The sequence below is a fragment of the Pteronotus mesoamericanus genome, unplaced genomic scaffold (assembly GCF_021234165.1).
Source record: "Pteronotus mesoamericanus isolate MK-2021 breed Mesoamerican mustached bat unplaced genomic scaffold, CSHL_Meso_final scaffold_99, whole genome shotgun sequence".
Taxonomy (NCBI): Eukaryota; Metazoa; Chordata; class Mammalia; order Chiroptera; family Mormoopidae; genus Pteronotus; species Pteronotus mesoamericanus.
The window spans coordinates 15,927,113-15,944,833 of NW_026555330.1; the positions used below are offsets into that span (position 1 = coordinate 15,927,113).

At 39.5% G+C, this 17,721-nt stretch overlaps 1 protein-coding gene across 2 annotated transcripts; it reads right to left on the reverse strand.

The window, feature by feature from the left end:
• Positions 1-229: 229 nt before the first annotated feature.
• On the reverse strand, positions 230-17,198 carry ZNF184 (zinc finger protein 184). Of its 2 annotated transcripts, none has more exons than XM_054564816.1 (6): positions 17,136-17,198; positions 16,474-16,617; positions 11,635-11,702; positions 6,061-6,187; positions 5,609-5,704; positions 230-2,302 (listed from the first exon to the last, which is right to left on the reverse strand). In XM_054564816.1, exons 2-6 carry the CDS (start codon positions 16,478-16,480, stop codon positions 363-365), a joined length of 2,238 nt encoding a protein of 745 aa, XP_054420791.1. In that variant the 5' UTR covers positions 16,481-16,617; positions 17,136-17,198; the 3' UTR covers positions 230-362. The 2 variants fall into 2 exon arrangements, with proteins under 2 accessions (XP_054420791.1, XP_054420790.1); XM_054564815.1 differs by lacking the exon at positions 17,136-17,198 and adding an exon at positions 16,892-17,076.
• Positions 17,199-17,721: the final 523 nt, after the last annotated feature.

The following is a 17,721-nucleotide window of genomic DNA, read 5'->3' on the forward strand; positions in this document are numbered from 1 at the left end:
TATTAGCAAAACATGCATAAATATATTTTAGATGCAGCACAGCAAAATCTGATAGGTAGTAATCCTATTCAAGAATATATTACGAATAGACCTCCAAAGACCTTTAAAAACATCTACTCCAAATCCCTCATTTCACAGAGAGGGGGAAGCTTGGGGCAGCTGAATTTTCCAATGTTAGAAAGTTGCTTAGCATAGTTGATTACTTCAGCCCAATGCACTTTCCATTCCATAGTGTGACAGTGGACAGTGAAAAGTTAAAATGACTTAAGCAGTTTCTCAGACCATTCTGGTTCTTCAGTACTGAACAGAAGGACCAGAGTAGAGTAAATGCATCCCCTATATTTATGATGCTCCTTAAACAGTCATATGCCAGGGTGCAGCCTCTGGTGCTTACTGAGAGCAGAACGATACCTAAAGGCTTTTCCACAATCATTACATCCAAAAGGCTTCTCTCCTGAATGAACTCTCTGATGCTGAACGAGGTAAGTGTTCTGGCTGAAAGTCTTCCTGCATTCATCACAGTTGTATGGCTTCTCCCCAGTGTGAGTATTCTGATGCTCAGTCAGATGAGTGCTCCGGCTGAAGGCTTTGTCACATTCATTACACTTATATGGTTTCTCTCCAGTGTGAATTCTTTGATGCTGAGTGAGATGGGAACTCTGGCTAAAAGCCTTTTCACATTTATTACACTGGTATGGCTTTTCTTCTGTGTGAGTTTTTTGATGTTGAGCAAGAGAAGAACAGTGTCGAAAGGCTTTGCCACACTCACCACACTCATAAGGCTTTGCTCCTGTGTGAATTCTCTTGTGTTGTGTAAGGTGTATGTTCTGGTTGAAGGCTCTCCCACATTCGTTACACTTGTAAGGTCTTTCTCCAGTATGTATTTTCCTATGCTGAATAAGGGATGAGCCATAACTGAAGGTTTTCCCACATTCATGACACTGGTAGGGTTTCTCGCCAGTATGAATTCTTTCATGTTTAGCAAGAGATGAACTCCGAATAAAGGCTTTCCCACATTCCTTACATTCGTAAGCTTTCTCTTGGGTATGCGTCTTCTGATGCTGATTAAGGTTTGAGAGGTAACTGAAAGCCTTCCCACATTCACTGCATTCAAAGGGCTTTTCACGAGTGTGAATTCTGCGATGCTGAGTAAGGGATGAGCAGTAGCTGAAGGCCTTTCCACATTCATTGCATTTGTAAGGTTTTTCTCCAGTATGAATTTTCAGATGTTGAGCCAGGGATGACCAGTAACTAAAGGATTTTCCACATTCAGCACAATCGTAAGGTTTCTCGCCAGTATGAGTTTTCTGATGTTGAGTGAGGTTCGAGTGCTGACTGAAGGCTTTCCCACATTCATTGCACTCATACGGTTTCTCACCAGTGTGAATCATATGATGACGGATAAATGTAGAGGGCCCATTGAAGGCCTTCCCACATTCGTTACATTTATAGGTTTTCTCGCCAGTATGAATTTTTTGATGTTGAGTAAGGTGAGTGCTCCTGGTGAAGGTTTTATCGCATTCATCACATTTAAAAGGTTTTTCTCCTGTATGAATTTTCTGATGTTCCATAAAGTGGCCTCTCTGGCTGAAGGCTTTTCCACATTCATTACAGGTATATGGTTTCTCACCAGTATGAATTCTGTGATGCTGAACAAGATGGGTCCTCTGACTAAAGGCTTTCCCACATTCATCACATTTATAGGGTTTTTCTCCAGTGTGAATTCTTTGATGTTGAGCAAGAGATGGACCCTCAATGAAGCCTTTTCCACACTGATCACATTTATATGGTTTATCTCCAGTATGAATTCTTTGATGGTTTATAAGGTTTTCACTCCTGCTGAAGGCTTTCTCACATTCATTGCATTTGTAGGGTTTTTCTCCAGTATGTGTTCTCTGATGGCGAATAAGTGCTGAACAATAACTAAAAGCTTTCCCACATTCATTGCACTTACAAGATTTCTCTTTTTTAACTGGTTTTAAATTCTGTTTGATGCTTGTTTTAGTAGCCCTTTCTTCAGGAGATGTGTCTTGTGTTACTAGGTTTGAACCAATATTGATACTTTTTTCAAAGTCATGACTTACATGGTCTTTCTCCAAAGTGGGTATTGTTTTCTCAGTTGTTTTTACTTCCCTTGGCAACGTCAGTTTGTCTGCCTGCTGCCTCTGTGGGCTGCTGGTAGACACCCAGGACTCTGAGACGTCATCACTTTTGTGTTTTTCCACTTCTGCCTCTGGAGGTGGCTCTTCAGAAATGTCTGGCTCTGGGACTGATATGCTACTTTCCAGTCTTGTTTCCCAGTCTGAAAGAAAAAAATAATACCAGTATTCTCTGAATAGAGGGGGAAAACAATAACAAAAACCCAGAAGAGAAAACTGCTGCTCTGGGAATGACCTAATTAAATTAAATATAAAGCCCTCCGGAAACGCTGAGGATTTCAAAAATAGCCCTATGATTTTGGGAGAAATTTGGAAGGAGCTAAGGAGAATGGTAAGTAAATAAAAGTTAAAAATGGTAAGAGAGTATTTCATTCAATTTCATAGATTATCTCTAAGAACCAGTAAGGGAACTCCATCTAAGGAAATAATGAGTTTAACAAGTGACACTGAGATGGCTAAGCGAAGACACATGTGGCCTGAGAGGAGGCAGTCTGAACTGAGATTCCTCAGCAAACAGCAACAACACAGAAATCCAGGAACTCTGACCCCAAGACAGAACAAACAAGGAAGACGCAGATATAGCTGCAGGGTTTTTAGCCTGGAACACGTATCCTTATTAAAAATGGGGAAGTTGTAAATAGTAGAGGAAATCACTGAATGGGAAAATTAGGAACAGAAATGGAAACCCTAGTGGTGTTTGTGGCGATGGAAGATGCCAAAGGTAACAGAATAGCCGGGATATTCAAATACAGGTTAGGAAATATCAGCTCAAAAAAGAAAGGAAAAGAATAGCTGAAGCCATAGGAACATAGGTGAGAAAGGAAAAGAGATGAGTGTGAAGTGTAATGGGATGAATAAAATATACTAATGAAAGAAGGCAGTTTATCAGCAAACAGAACAACAGAAGAAACAAGACAGAAGTACATAATTGGGAAGCTGACTTACACCAATCTATTTTCCACTCTGAGGGAGTCTGTCTTGTCCCAAGAAAAAAAGGTTACAAATAAATGAAGCAGGGCAGCCAATGCTGGAAGATTCAGTAAAGAAAAAAGGCTGTGTTTAAAAACTGGTAACAGGAGGGTACAGCAGACCCCCGAGAATCCTGAGCCCCTGAGCTGCCAGCCCAGTCACTGTAACTGTCATGACTGCAACAGCATGCAAGGCGGAGACCCAGGGCTGCTGTCTCCCGAACGGTGAGCCTGCACGAGAGCAGCCTCAGATCACAGCACTGCTCCAGAAGGGACAGAAAGCCACAGAGGCTTGGGGGAACTGCCAATAGTTCAATATAAGAAATGACACTAAGAAAGACATTTGTCCAGCGATGGCCACAAAAATGACCTCCTACAAGTACTTCACAGTGAAGGATTGTAGACCCTGGCATCTGAGGCTCTGAAAGGAGAAAAGGCAGAGGAAACAGCTGATCTCCAGCCCTCACTGCAATTCCAGTTGAAGGCAATAAACATGCAACAGACTGTGATCTATGCCTTCCACATACTAAGCACCAGAGTTACCAGAATATCAGAGGTGGGCAAAGAATGAAGGTCTGGAGAAAGTTCTAGAAGGCCAGAATGAACAGCACCATAGAGACTGCACATGGCTATTCCCACTTTACCACATGGAAGGCCTCTGGCACTGGCCAGACTTCCATAAGTTCTGTGCATGGAGACAACCAGCTGTAAAAGAACTCCTTGGACTAATGAGACAGAGGACACATGAACATATGGTCACAACTCTACAGGGACCACAAGATAGCCTAGAGAAGATGTCGAGAAAGAAGATAAAGAAAATGATGCAGACAGGGCCCAGGGCCAGTGCCCTCTTCAGTGGAGGTACCGTCACAACTTCAGTTACCTGTACAGATGTCTGCAGAACTGTGTACCATGTTCTAGAGATGAAAGCAGCCAAGTCACTAGCTAAGAATAAGCCTGCTGCCAGTGCTGAGGATGGCAAAACCAGGGCCTGGCTTACCAAGACTGTCAGCACTGGATCACATTCCAGCAAAAAAAAAGTAAACACAAGACTAGAACTGAACAGTTCAAGTGACTCTTGTCTGCCCAGTGACCTGATCACTGGAACTACGTGCACTGTCTATGCAACATGGGTGTATTATTATTTTTACCTAAATAAATCTGTTTGGTAATGACAAGCATTAAAAACAAAAAAAAACAACAACCTAGGATTACTTCAATAACTTTTAGGTATTTTAAAATTGTTTTTTATCTGCTCGAGTTGGGAATTTTTTTTTTATCTTATTTATTTTTAGAGAGACGGGAAGGGAGGAGGGAGGGAGAGAGGGAAAGAAACATCTATGTGCCGTTGCCTCTCGTGCACCCCCAACTGAGGACCTGGCCCGCAACCCAGGCATGTACCCTGATGGGTAATCAAACCACTGACCCTTTGCTTCACAGTCCAGCAATCAATCCACTGAGGCACACCAGCCAGGATTCAAGTTAGGATTTTTTAAAAATTCATCTTTAATTTATAATAAAACTTGACAGCTAATTTTTTCAAAAGTTAATAACTAAGCCCAAGTTAATAAAGCTCTTAATTTAAAAATACTAGTTTTCTAAATGAGGTTTCATGAAACTATATTCTAAGAGAAATGTTATAAAGGTTCAGGGAGAACAAGGATTCATGGCTGGGGGAAGAGAGATGTTATATCCCACACAACCCTGCAGGAAATTCATAATGCTCAATTGTATGTTTTAAAAATTGCTGAGTGGTTCTCCAGTAAGTAACTTGCTGCAATTTAAGCTAATCCAGCACTCCCCATATTTGAGCAAGGCACACGTTTTTTTTCTCCATATAAAAGAACCCCATTCCCACCTCCCTTACCTGGAGTGACTAAGGTTGCACATTTTTCCAGGATCTCGTCTTTGAAGAGATGCAGATTGGGAATTAATGCTTTATAAGAAAGCATTTATAGTTTCAAGGAGAATCTGGTAAAGTGACAGGATCAGAAGCTACACACTGAGATTAAGAAAGGTACATAACCACTCTTGCAGAGCATGGTTAGGAAAGCAAGGAAGCAGATTGGATTGTAACCAAATTACCAGTGTGGTGTGAAAGTGCTTGGAAATTTAGGTTACCTGCTTCTGTTTGAAGGTACTAACAATAGAGCCCGTAGACCCAAAAAGAAAACTCTTAAGGGCTGAGAAGTGATGTGATAATTATGAGCTAAGGTTCTCAAAGGAGGTGGGCCAAGATGGAATCCAGAGTCCAGGTCAAGAGGGTGCCTTGTCAAAAAAGCAGGAAGGATACCTTCTCTGTAAAAAGTATGAAAACAGAATATGTGTCAAGACAGCTAGTGTTTTGAGGAAGCATGAGGGAGTGCAGATGACATCCCATTGCTCTGCCAGTAGCAGGCACATCTGCATTTCCGACAGGAACCCCTTTCATCAGACTGGTGTCTGAGTCAGTGACTGTCACCTCTGGGGCCCATGACTTACCTCCAGAGCCACCCACTGGAATGCCTGGCTCCACGATCCATGGCTCTGTCCCTTGCTCTAACTGGGAAATCACATCAGGTTTGGAAACTTGAAGTCCTGCTCATAGGGAAGGAAAAAAGAAAAAAGGTACCTGTCTGCAGGAAGGGAAAAGTGCCCCATCAAAGTCAGTTTTGCCACTTTGTCTTTAGAGGAAAGGAGAAGTAGGACCAATGGGAATGAACAGCATATCAAGCTCCGATGTTACAAGTTCACTGACAGAGTATAACTTGGGAACTGATCTAGGTTCAGAAAAATTACGCCGTCCTATTCGCTAGGAGAGAGAAATCTTTTCAGAGCCTTTCAGCATTTAGGAATCCTTGGCTCCTTAACCTAAAGGCAAAATTTGCTAAGCATGAGAGAGACCTCTTCCTCCTTTATACCCCCAGATATTAACCCAGAGAAGTTATCCTTACCTATAGAGACCAGGTGTGTATAATTTTCCAATGTCACATCCCTGAATAAATCTCTCTGTACAGGATCCAGCTGTTTCCATTCTTCCTGGGTAAAGTCCACCACCACATCCTTGAAGGTCACTGACTCCTGAAATACCAAACATTTCTGCTCAGCCATAAAAGCACTTACCTAGGAAAGGGGAGAAATTGGCAATACTGACAGAATGAGGCAAGCCATAGGCTATTTGAAAAAAAGACTTTGGTATTTCCTTTTTTGTAACATGAATATAAAAACAGAATCTGCCTGCTAGGATTATTGTAAGAAGTAAGTAAGAAATGTTCCATATGAAGTGTCTTATTTAGGGTCTAGCAATAACAATGCTCAGGTGCTCAGTCAGTGTTGGCCATTGTTGTTGTTCATCATTATCAACTCTGTGCTCCAAGGTCTATCAAGCGTTAATAGTAAATCTAGTAATGCCAATAGGTATTAATATTACCTATAATATTACCTATATTATTATTTACCTATAGGTAAAATACACTAGATAGCATTAACAGATTAGGCATCAAAGAAGAAAAGATTAACACATTCAAAGACATGGAAATAGGAAGTATTGGGTTGGCCAAGAAGTTCATTTAGTTTTTTCTGTAAGATGGCTCTGGTAGTGCTTAGTTGTCTTTAACTTCATTCAAAACAATTTTGTTAGATTATATTGTGACAGCTCTTATATCAGTATGCATTAAAAAAAATCAGGCCCTTGCTGGTGTGGCTCAGTTGATTGAGTGCTACCTGCAAACCAAAGGGTTGCCAGTTCAATTCCTAGTCAGGGCACAGGCCTGGGTTGTGGGCCAGGTCCCCAGTAGGGGGCACGTGAGGTTTCTCTCCCTCTCTTCCTCCCTTCTCCTCTCTAAAAATAAATAAAATCTTTTTTAAAAAACCCATTAAAATTGGTGAATTTTTGTGCAGCCATTTTAATACTGAAGATGGAAAATATATAACATTTTCAGTGTATTATGCTTTTATTATTTCAAGAAAGGTAAAAATGCAGCTGGAATGCAAAAAAAGATTAGTGTATGGAGAAGGTGCTGTGACTGATCATGTGTTGAGTGGTTTCCAAAGCTTCATTTTTAAAAAAAAATTTTTTTTTAATTTATTTCAGAGAGAGAGAAACATTGATTTGTTGTTCCACTTAATCATGTATTCATTGGTTGATTCTTACATGTGCCCTGACTGAGAATCAAACACACAACCTTGGTGTATCAGAATGATGCTTTAGTCAACTCAGCTACCCAGCCAGGGCATGAAGTTTCTTGGTTCTATTGACAGTTTGGCCAAATAATTCTTTGCTGTGGGGCAGTCTTATGCATTGGAAGATGTTTAGCAGCACCCCTGGCCTCTATCCACTAGAAACCAATAGTACGAGATAGCCGACATAAAATATCCAAAGCAGTAAAGTTATTGGTGAAAATGAAAAATGTGCCTTTGATTTTATGGAAAAAAACTAAATGGAATTTTTGGCCAACCCCATATCAAAAATGAAACAGAAAGGAAAAAAAATATTTTTTAAGAGAGAGCATCAGGGAGCTACAGGATTTCAAGTGGCTCAATATATGTATAGTTGGCATCCCTGGGCTAAAAAGAAAAAGAGGGAGAAGCAGAAAAAAATATTTGAAGAAGTAATAGCTCATTGTTTTTGAAAGTTGATGAAAACTGTAAACCCACAGATCCAAGAAATTCAACCTGCAAGCACAAGAAACATGAAGAAAACTATACCAAGGTACATCTTAATAAAATACGCTAGCTCATATCTGGTACTAGAGAAAAATCTTATAAACATCCAAAGATAAAAGGGCATAAATATAAAAGAAGAAATATAAAAATGACATTTTTTTTTTTGTTTTTGGAAAACAGGGAAGCAAGAAGACAGTGGAGCAACATCACTGAATACTAAAAAGAACAACTGTAAAACTAGAATTGAAAACAAAAGCAAAATAAAGACTTTCTCAGGCATAAAAACTTGAAAGAATTCATCACCAGCAGAATGCACTATAAAAAAACTTAAGGAAGTCCTTCATGCAGAAAAAAATGATACCAAATGAAAATAAGGATCTACACTAGGTTTCTTGGCCTTGGCACTATTGATGTTTCAGAGCAGATAATTCTTTCAAACAATTTTGTGGGGCTGTCCTGTGTATTGTAGGCAGTATTGCTGGTATCATACCCACTCACTGTATGCTAGTGTCACTCATCACCATGTCATGACAATCAAAAATGTCCCCTGGGGCCTAAATCACCCCTGGTTGTGAATCACTGATCTATATAAAGGATAAAGAACAACAGAAATAGTAACTAAATGGATAAGTGAATACAATTTCTTCCTTATCATTTAGATCCCTTTAAAAGATAACTGATGAAACAAAAATAAGTCCTACGAGTTTATGACAAGTTTGTAAGTAAAATATATGGCAACAGTAGCATTAAAAACTGGAGGGAGAAATGGACACATACTATTGTGAGGTTCTTGTATTATTCATGAAGTAGTATACCACCAGAAGGTAAATGGCAATTAATATGTATATCTAAAGCAACAATTAAAATAACAAAAGAGTTATGGCTAATAATCCAGTGAAGGAAATCAAACAATCACAAAAAATATTCAATCTAAAAGAAGGTAAGAATAGAGGCAAAGGAAATAAAGGCAATACTAATAGAAAATAGCAAGACTGTAGACAAAATACACATGTCAATAACCACATTGAATGTGAATGTATCATATTAACTGTAGAATCACATTAAATGAAAATGCTCTAATCACTCCAATTAAAAGGCAGAGACTGCCAGATTGGACTAATAAAAAGTAAAACCTAACTACATGTTTGTTGCTTATAGGTACTCACTTTAAATATAAAGACAGCAGTATGTTAAAAGCAAAAGGATGGAAAAAGATAAATCATGCTGACACTAATCAAATATGAAAGTAAAATTCAAGGCAAACATTATTACCAGGTATAAAAAGGTCATTTCTCAATGATAAGGGGTCAATTGATTAAGAGGACATATCCTTAATATTTTCACACCTAATAACAGATCTTCAAAATATATAAAGCAAAAAATGACAGAATTACAAGAAGAAAAAAAAACAGGCAAAGCCACATAATAATGGTCAAAAATGTCAATATCCCTATCACAATAGTTGATAAAACCAGTACACAGAAAATCAATAAATATATAAAGCATTTGAATGACACTATCAACCAACTTGACCAAACTGACATCTGTGGTATACAAAATAATGGCCCAAAGACGCCCATATTCTAATCCTTGAAACCTATGAAACTGGGCCTAATCTGGTGGGAGACTTTACAGATGTGATCAGTTAAGGACTTTGATACGGGGGAATTATCCTCGAATATATGTGTGTGCCCAATATCATCACAGAGTCCCTAGAAGAAGGAGGCAAGAAGGTGAGAACAGAGTCAGAGCGAGAACGGTGAAGAGAGAAAACAAACCAGAGTCAGAGAAAAGGAGAACTGAAGATGCCCCACTGCTGACTTTGATGGTAGAGAAGGGGACAGAAATGAAAGATTATCGATGCCCTCTAGAAGCTGGAGAAGAGAACAGAGTCTGTCCTAAAACCTTCAGAGGAATGCAGCCTGCCAACCCACTGGGACCTCTAAAATCGTAAGATAATCAACGTGTTGTTTTAAGGCGTTAAGCTTGTGGTAATTACAAGTTAATTACAGCAGCAATAGAAATATACGATCATACAATATTCCACTCAACAACGAAGATACGTTCTTTTCAAGTGCTCAGTGATCATTTACCAAGATAGACCATATTCTGGGCAAAAGAATGTCTCAATAAATTCAAATGATGAAAGTCACAAAAAGTATATTCTCTGACTGTGAATATGTCCGTTATCTTGATTGTGATAGTTTCATCAGTACATATGTCAAAACTTAATATGTTATACACTTTAAATTTATTGTCACAGTATCCCTCAATAAAAAATAAACTGATACCAAAAGTACTTGAGCTGATAGTTGGAAGAACTGGACCAGATAATTAAGTTGTGGGACAGGACATGAGAAGGGGGAAACAGCTTAAAAAGAAGCATCCTGAGATGACCAATAAAAGCATTTGAAAGGCTGCTCAATGTCACTAATTATCAGAGAAATACACGTTGAAACCACAATGAGATATCACCTCACACCTGTCAAAATAGCTATCATCAATAACTCAACAAACAACAGGTGTTGGCAAGGATGTGGAGAAAAGGGAACTTCATGCACTGTTGGTGGGAATGCAGGCTGGTGCAACCACTGTGGAAAGCATTATGAAGTTACCTCAAAAAATTAAAAATGGGTCTGCCTTTTGACCCAGCGATCCCACTTCTGGGAATATATCCAAAGAAACCAAAAACACTAATTCGAAAAAACATATTGCAGCGTTCTTTACAACCACAAAGATACCAAAGCAGCCTGGGTGTCCACTAGGTGATGAGTGGATAAAACTATGGGACATTTACACAATGGAATACTACTCAGCTGTAAAAATAAAAAGAATATTTTACTCCTCATGACAGCATGGATGGACCTGGAGAGTATTATGCTAAGTGAAATAAGCCAGTCAGAAAAAGACAAATACCATATGATTTCACTCATATGTGGAATCTAATGAGCAAACTGAACTAACAAGCAAAATAGAGACAGACTCACAGATGGAGAGCAGGATAGCAGCTATGTGGGGGTGGGGGAGGTTACAGGGTGGAGGGACTGAGCCAAAAGGAAAAAGGACTCATGGACCTGAACAACAGTGTGGTGATTGCAGGGGGGAAGGGGTATAAAGGGGTTAAATGGTAATGGAAAAAATTCAATTAAAAAAAAAAAAGTATCCTGATCACAGGAGGTCTTGGACTGATTATACCATATGGAACAACTGTTAACCTTTTTTTTGTCTAAAGGTCACATTTAGCTATTGGTTTGTCCTAAAATATTAAGTAACATATCACTTTCCTTCTCAAAACCAATTAATGGTTCACAAATGGTCTATGGCATAAAGCTTTCAAGTTTTCATCTAGGTATTCAAGACCTTTCGCATTCTGACCTTATTCAATCATTTGTTTACCGTTCGTCAAAATAAACCATCTTCCCAAATTTTTCTGAATCCCCTATAACACCTGCTAATTCTTATCTGTTAACCTTTGCTCATAATCTTTTTCCATAGCCAGAATCCTCCTCAACCCTCCCATCCTACTTATCCAAATATTCATCCCTTGAGAGGTAGTGAAAAATCCCACACCCTCCACAAAATTCTTCCTAACCCCTCCAGAATACATTTTTTTTCCATTCTCTATTTTCCATGGCACTCATCCCACCCTTTTTAATATTTACCTGCCACACGGGAGCATAGCAAGACACTAAGCAAGCGATAAGTGGTGAATGCATTAGTTAAGCTGGAGAGGCAGAACTAAGAAGAATGTCTGACAGGAGCTCAGAATGAAATGCCAACATTGGATAACCATACCCCACAGCTAAAGAATATACAATCCCACTCTAAGGGCTAAAATGGCATTTCAGGAAATCCCAACTTACCTGGAAATTGGCTGATGGGAGTAGAGCATGTTCCCCTTGGAGAAGGGCAGAGACTGGAGAGGACCGATCTAGGGAGGAAGATGAAACCACAGTGAATCCTGTCCAACAAAGCTGCTCCCAGCAATCAGTAAGATCCACTTATTTTTTCTATTTGAAAACAACAGGCACTATGCTATTTCCTTTAATTGACAGACTCCATAACAGAATCAAAGTAAATGCTGATTAGGGCCCTGAGAGTCTCAATGTAGGTTCAGAAGGTAAATCATTGCTTTAATATTCATAATTTTTGTCTCTAGATACTTACAGTCATATGGATCATACAACTCAATCTATGTTTCTATTGAGGTAAAATATTTCTCCTGCCGCCTCTGTTACATAGAAAATATGAATAGACTACTTTCCAAAAGTCTTCATGGGCCTTTTGAAACTTTGCTATTAATGCAAATTAAATATCACAGTGACATATACTACTAATACTCCCTACAAGGATATCTAAAATTAAATACGCATGGTCAATACAACTGCTGGCAAGAATACAGAGAAATACAATGGATTATAATTGAAGAATCATACATCAATAAATCCGATAACCTAGAAGAAATGAATAAATTTTTAGAAATTTACAACCTACTGAGAATGAATCATGAAGAAATGGAAAATCTTAACAGACCAATAAGGAGTAAGGAGATTGACTCAGTAATCAAAACCCTCCAACAAAGGCAAACCCTGGACCAAATGGTTTCACTGGTGAACTCTACAAAACATTGCAAGAATTAACACCAATCCTCCTCAAGCTCTTTCAAAAATAGGAGGGAACATTCCCATACTCATTTTACAAAGTCAGCGTTACCACGATACCAAGCCAAATAAGAACACTACAAGAAAAGAAAACTGACCAATATCCCTGATGAACACAGATGCAAAAAATCCTCAAAAAAATATTAGCAAGCTGAATTCAACAGCATATTAAATGGATCATACATCATGATCAAGTAGGATTTATTCCTGGGATGGAAGGATGGTTCAACATGCCCAAATTAATAAATGTGAGGTGCCGCATTAACAAAATGAAAGATAAAGTTCACGTGACCATCTCGATAGATGTAGAAAAAGCATTTGATAAAGTTCAGCATCTTTCATTATAAAATTCTTAACAAATTGGTGTAGTAGGAATGTACTTCAGCATCATAAACCATATGTGACAAGCCCACAGCTAACGTACTCAATGATGAAAGGCTGTGAAAGCATTTCTTCTAAGATGAGAAACGAGAGAGTTACCACTCTCACCACCTATTCACCATAGTACTGGAATTCCCAGCCAGAGCAGGTAAGCAAGAAAAATAAATAAAAAGCTTCCAAATTAGAAGAGAAGAAAAGTTGTCTTTTTGTTTGCAGGTAACTATATAGAAACTTCTAAGAACTCCACCCAAAAATAAACTTAGAACTAATAACAAATTCAGTAAAGTTGCAGAATCCAGCATAGAGATATCAGTGGTATTTCTATATACTAAGAAGGAAATATCTGCAAAATAAATAAAACAATCCCACTTAGAATAGCATCCAAAACAATAAAATATTTAGGGAAAAATGTAACCAAGGAGGTGAAAGATCTGTACACTCAACTCTATACAACAATGATGAAAGCAATTGAAGTTACAGATAAATTTAAAGATATCCTGTACTCATGGATCAGAACAATGTATATTAACATGTCCATACTACTCAAAGCCAGCTATAGATTCAGTATAATCCCTATCAAGATTCCAATGGCATCTTTCACAAAAATAGAAAAAAAAAAATCTAAAGTTCATATAGAATCATACAAAACCTCGAAATATTAAAGCAGTCCTGAAGACATCACACTTTCTGATTTCAAAGTACATTACAGAGCTATCCTAATCAAAACAATATGGTACTATTATAAAAATAGACACAGAATCAAGAGCCCAGAAATAAACCATCTTAAATATGGTCCGCCAATATTTGACAAGAGAGCCAAGAATAACCAATGGGTAAGGATAGTGTCTCTGATCAATTGTTTTGGGAAGATTGGATAATAACATGTGGATGAATGAAATTAAACCCCTACTTTTATACCAGCCATGAAAATTGACTTGAAATGAATTAAAGACTTAAACAAGACCTAAAACTGTTTAAACTCCTAGAAGAAAGCCTAGGGAAAAAGTTCCTTGATACTGATCTTTGCAATGATTTGTTTCAATATGAGACAAAAAATCACAAGCAATAAAAGCAAAAACGAACAAACATTTCTACATGAAACTGAAAACTTCAGCACAGCAAAAGGAACCAAACGATCAACAAAATAAAAAGGCAAAGTCTGGGAGGAAATATTTGCAAGTCATGTATCTGATAAGGCGTTAATATCCAAAGTATATAAGGAACTCAACATATACAACTCAACAAATAACGTACTTTAAAAATATACAGGGTATCTGAATAGTCATTTTTCCAAAGATGACATACAGTGGCCAACAGGTACGTGAAAAGGTACTCCACATCACTAATCCTCAGGAAAATGCAAATTAAAACCACAGTGAGATGCCAACTCAGACCCGTAGAATGAATATCATCAAAGATAAAATATAACTGTTTAGTCAGGATATGGAGAAAAGGAAACCAATAGAGGGTCCAGCACAAATAATGCCCCTTTTTTTATGCGCTGGTAATCTATACCAAATATTTTATTGCAAAATCAATCATAAGCATGTAACTGTAACATAACAGTATTACACTCAAGCACACTATGTGACATTTTAGGTGAAATGTTCAAGTTGCTTCCCATCTTGTGTGAGACATTCACATACCCTACTAACCACACTCAATGGCATTACTTCTGCTGGACCCTGTATATTGTTGGTGTGAATGTAAATTGGTATAGCAACTACGGAAATATAGATACACCATATTTTCTTAATCTATTCATCCACTAGTGGACACTCGGGTTGCTTCCACGTCTTGGTTATTGTAAATAATGCTGTAATGAACTGGGCGGAGGTGGGGGGTTTCTGATATAGTACATACACCCACAAAATAGAATATTTCAGCCATAAAATAAAAGGAAATCCAGTCATTTGTGACATTTATGGACCTTGAAGACATTATGTGAAGCAAAATAAGAAATACAAATACTCCAAGCTCTCACATGTGGAATCTAAAAAAGCTGAACACATGGAAACAGAGTAGAATGGTGGTTTACAGGGGCCAGGATAGGGGTGTGGGGAGGGGAGATGTTGGTCAAAGTGTACAAACTTCCAGTCACAAATTAGTTCTGGGGATCTAATGTACAGCATGGTGACTTTAGTTAACAATACTACAGTATATACTTAAAAGTTACTAAGAGTTAAATGTTCTCACCACGGAAACACACAAAAGGCAAATATATGTGAGGTGATAGATGCGTTAACCATATTGTATTCATTTTGAATATACAGGTGTATCAAATCATCCCACTAGACTACTTAATATTACAGGTCAATTATATCTCAGTAACGCTGGAAAAAAAATTGTCTCAGCAATGTTTTTACAGCTTTCGATGTACAGACATTGTACAAATATAAGGTATAACTCGACCTACATAAATAATATAAATAATATTAAAACTTCTAATTATGTTAAAGAAGTGCAAGAAAAAAGACTGTATAATAACAGGTTAAACCAAACCTGACTGCATAGCCATAATTAATGAATGTAAAGACAGTAACAATGCAGGGGAAAGTCTAAAGGGACATGTCACAGAGCTCCTTCCTTACCCTGATCTGTACAATGACATGTACGAAGAAATACAAGGAATACTCATTAAACATGCTAGTTACATAAAGTTAGAAAAGACAGTTAAAACAGTGAGTAACCACATTAAGTATTCTGACAAGCTGGAGTTCATGGACAAAATATTGAACAATCATAAATGTGAAGTCCCGCCATTAAGGATAAAAAACAATTCTATTACACAAAGATGACAAGAACCTAGTTCACTGCAATTTATGTGAAAAAGAAAAAGACCTAGGGTGTACAGCCTAGCATCGCTATTTTTTTTTTAAAGCAATGCAATCTGATAGTAAACAGCTGAAGTAAAATCCAAACTGAAAGAGGTAGTACATCATATTTTTAAAGGTATTTTTCAAAGCACATCCACTGAACTATGTTTAGTTTTTAAGAAGCATGCTGTCATGCAGTAGAGTTTTCAGAGAAGAAGTGTCCCTGTATGGCATGAACACTCATCAAAGGAACCGAGGCTATTTTGCTTAGAAAAGAATTTGTGAATAGAAGCTGTAACAGCTGATTTGACATATCTGAAGGACAGCAGTGTGAGAGCAAGTACAACTTTTTTCTTTTAGGGACTAAGAACTAAGATCAATGCAGAAGTTAAAGAACAGGCACTTCTGCTTAATATAAGGAACTAAAAAAAAAGTCACAAGAGAAAAGTCCGCTTACAAAATGGAGAGTTTAAATGCCACATTTGTTCAGGCAGAGGCGTAGCAGACGGCCATCTCCCAGCGGTATTTAAAAAAAAAATGATCCTGGCATTTAAGGGATGACGACCAAGATAATTTTTTTCTGACTGCAAGGTTATGGTTCTGATATTAAAAAATAAGTCACGTGAGGATCACAGACATTCTGAACCATTGCTCCTTTTCATTCCAGAGAGAAACTCTTCCTTCAAGTCTCTCCTTGTAATGTAAATCGCCCTCTTTTCTTGATTCTTAAATATAAGGTTTCCTCCTTCCACCTCTTCCAGCTGTCAAGTATTTGATCTTCAAGTTACCACTGACTGTTCTTTTGCCTCCATCATTGCGCTCTCCCCCCAGTCGTCCCTACTACCTTCCATCTCAGGAGCTCATCCCGTTCCTCTGGAACCTGGTCACCGGGGTTTCCCAAGCAGCGTCCCTCCAGGTGGGTCCTCCGTCTGGGGCTCAGGTGTCCAGCGAGGACTCTGAACCTTAACACAGGCTGAGAGTGGCTGACCTAAAAGACACAGGATGGGTCAACAGCATGCATCGCGATCAAATCAGAGAGTTTTGCGTAGTGGTCAAGGGGTCGTTGGGGAAGAGAAGTGCCCGGAGAGAGCACTAACAGGCCAGTGGCACTCCCGCTGAACAAAACCAGTGGAGCTCGAGCCGGAGGTTCGGCCCCGAATTAAGAAAATCCTTGATGCCGCCCCTAGAATCGGGCCGGGGCGCCTACAGGACTGCCCGTTACCTCCCCACACGCTGGCGGGCTGGGATTTGGGAACGCACACCTGTTGCGGGGGCGGAAAGCTGGAAGGTGGCCGAGCGGGGCGGAGCCCAGCTCCCGTCCTTCCTCCCCGAGCGGAACAAAAGAACAAAGCCCTCCACGGGATCAGGGCGGAACCGCCCGCGCAGAGAGCGGCGAGGGGCGCCCCCTTTCAGGACTCCCCTTCGCCCTCCCGCAGAGGCCGTTCCCAGCAGGGCCAGGAGGATGACGTCACGCGACCGGAGGGCTGGCGGTTGCCATGGTGATACCTGGGCTTCCCTCCCCAGCGATCTAGGAGCTCCGATCGCGCGTCCGGAAGCGCCTGGACGATCACCAAACCTAGGGAAAGGGGCCAGAGCGGCTGAACTTCCCCAGAACCACACTGTTTCCCCGCCTACAGCGGCTTCAACGGCCACTTCCGGTCGCCGGCAGAGTGCCCCGCCCCCACTCGCGGGTTCGTTAAAGTGCGGGTGGGCACGCAGAACTACGATTCCCAGAATGCCTCACGCGGTGAACTTCACTTCCCGGAGGTCTCGGCAACCTCGTAACACCGTCGCGCGGACCTGGAGTGTGTACCTGCCCGTGGTTCGGGCCTGAACCGCTCAGAGGGAAGTGTGCGCTGGAGAACTGACTCTGGAGCTTGTTTGACTGAACAGGTCGTTAGAAGTACACATTTTCACATGTGTAATTTTTAAAACCAAACATTACCCCATGCATTACTGACATTTATGACCTGTCCTACACTCTGTTCAGTGTCCTATTCCTTTGTTTAAAAATACTTGCCGTGACCCACTATACGATTTTATGACTCCCAAATGGCTCGAAACCCACATTTTAAGAAATGCTGAAGGAATC

What these genes read in the sequence shown, in the direction of transcription:
- ZNF184 (XM_054564816.1), bottom strand. An exon ending in TCCCATCAGCCAATTTCCAG is followed by an intron (nt 6,188 to 11,634) that starts GTAAGTTGGGAT and finishes TTGGTATTTCAG; the next exon opens with GAGTCAGTGACCTTCAAGGA. An exon ending in TACACACCTGGTCTCTATAG is followed by an intron (nt 5,705 to 6,060) that starts GTAAGGATAACT and finishes CCCTATGAGCAG; the next exon opens with GACTTCAAGTTTCCAAACCT.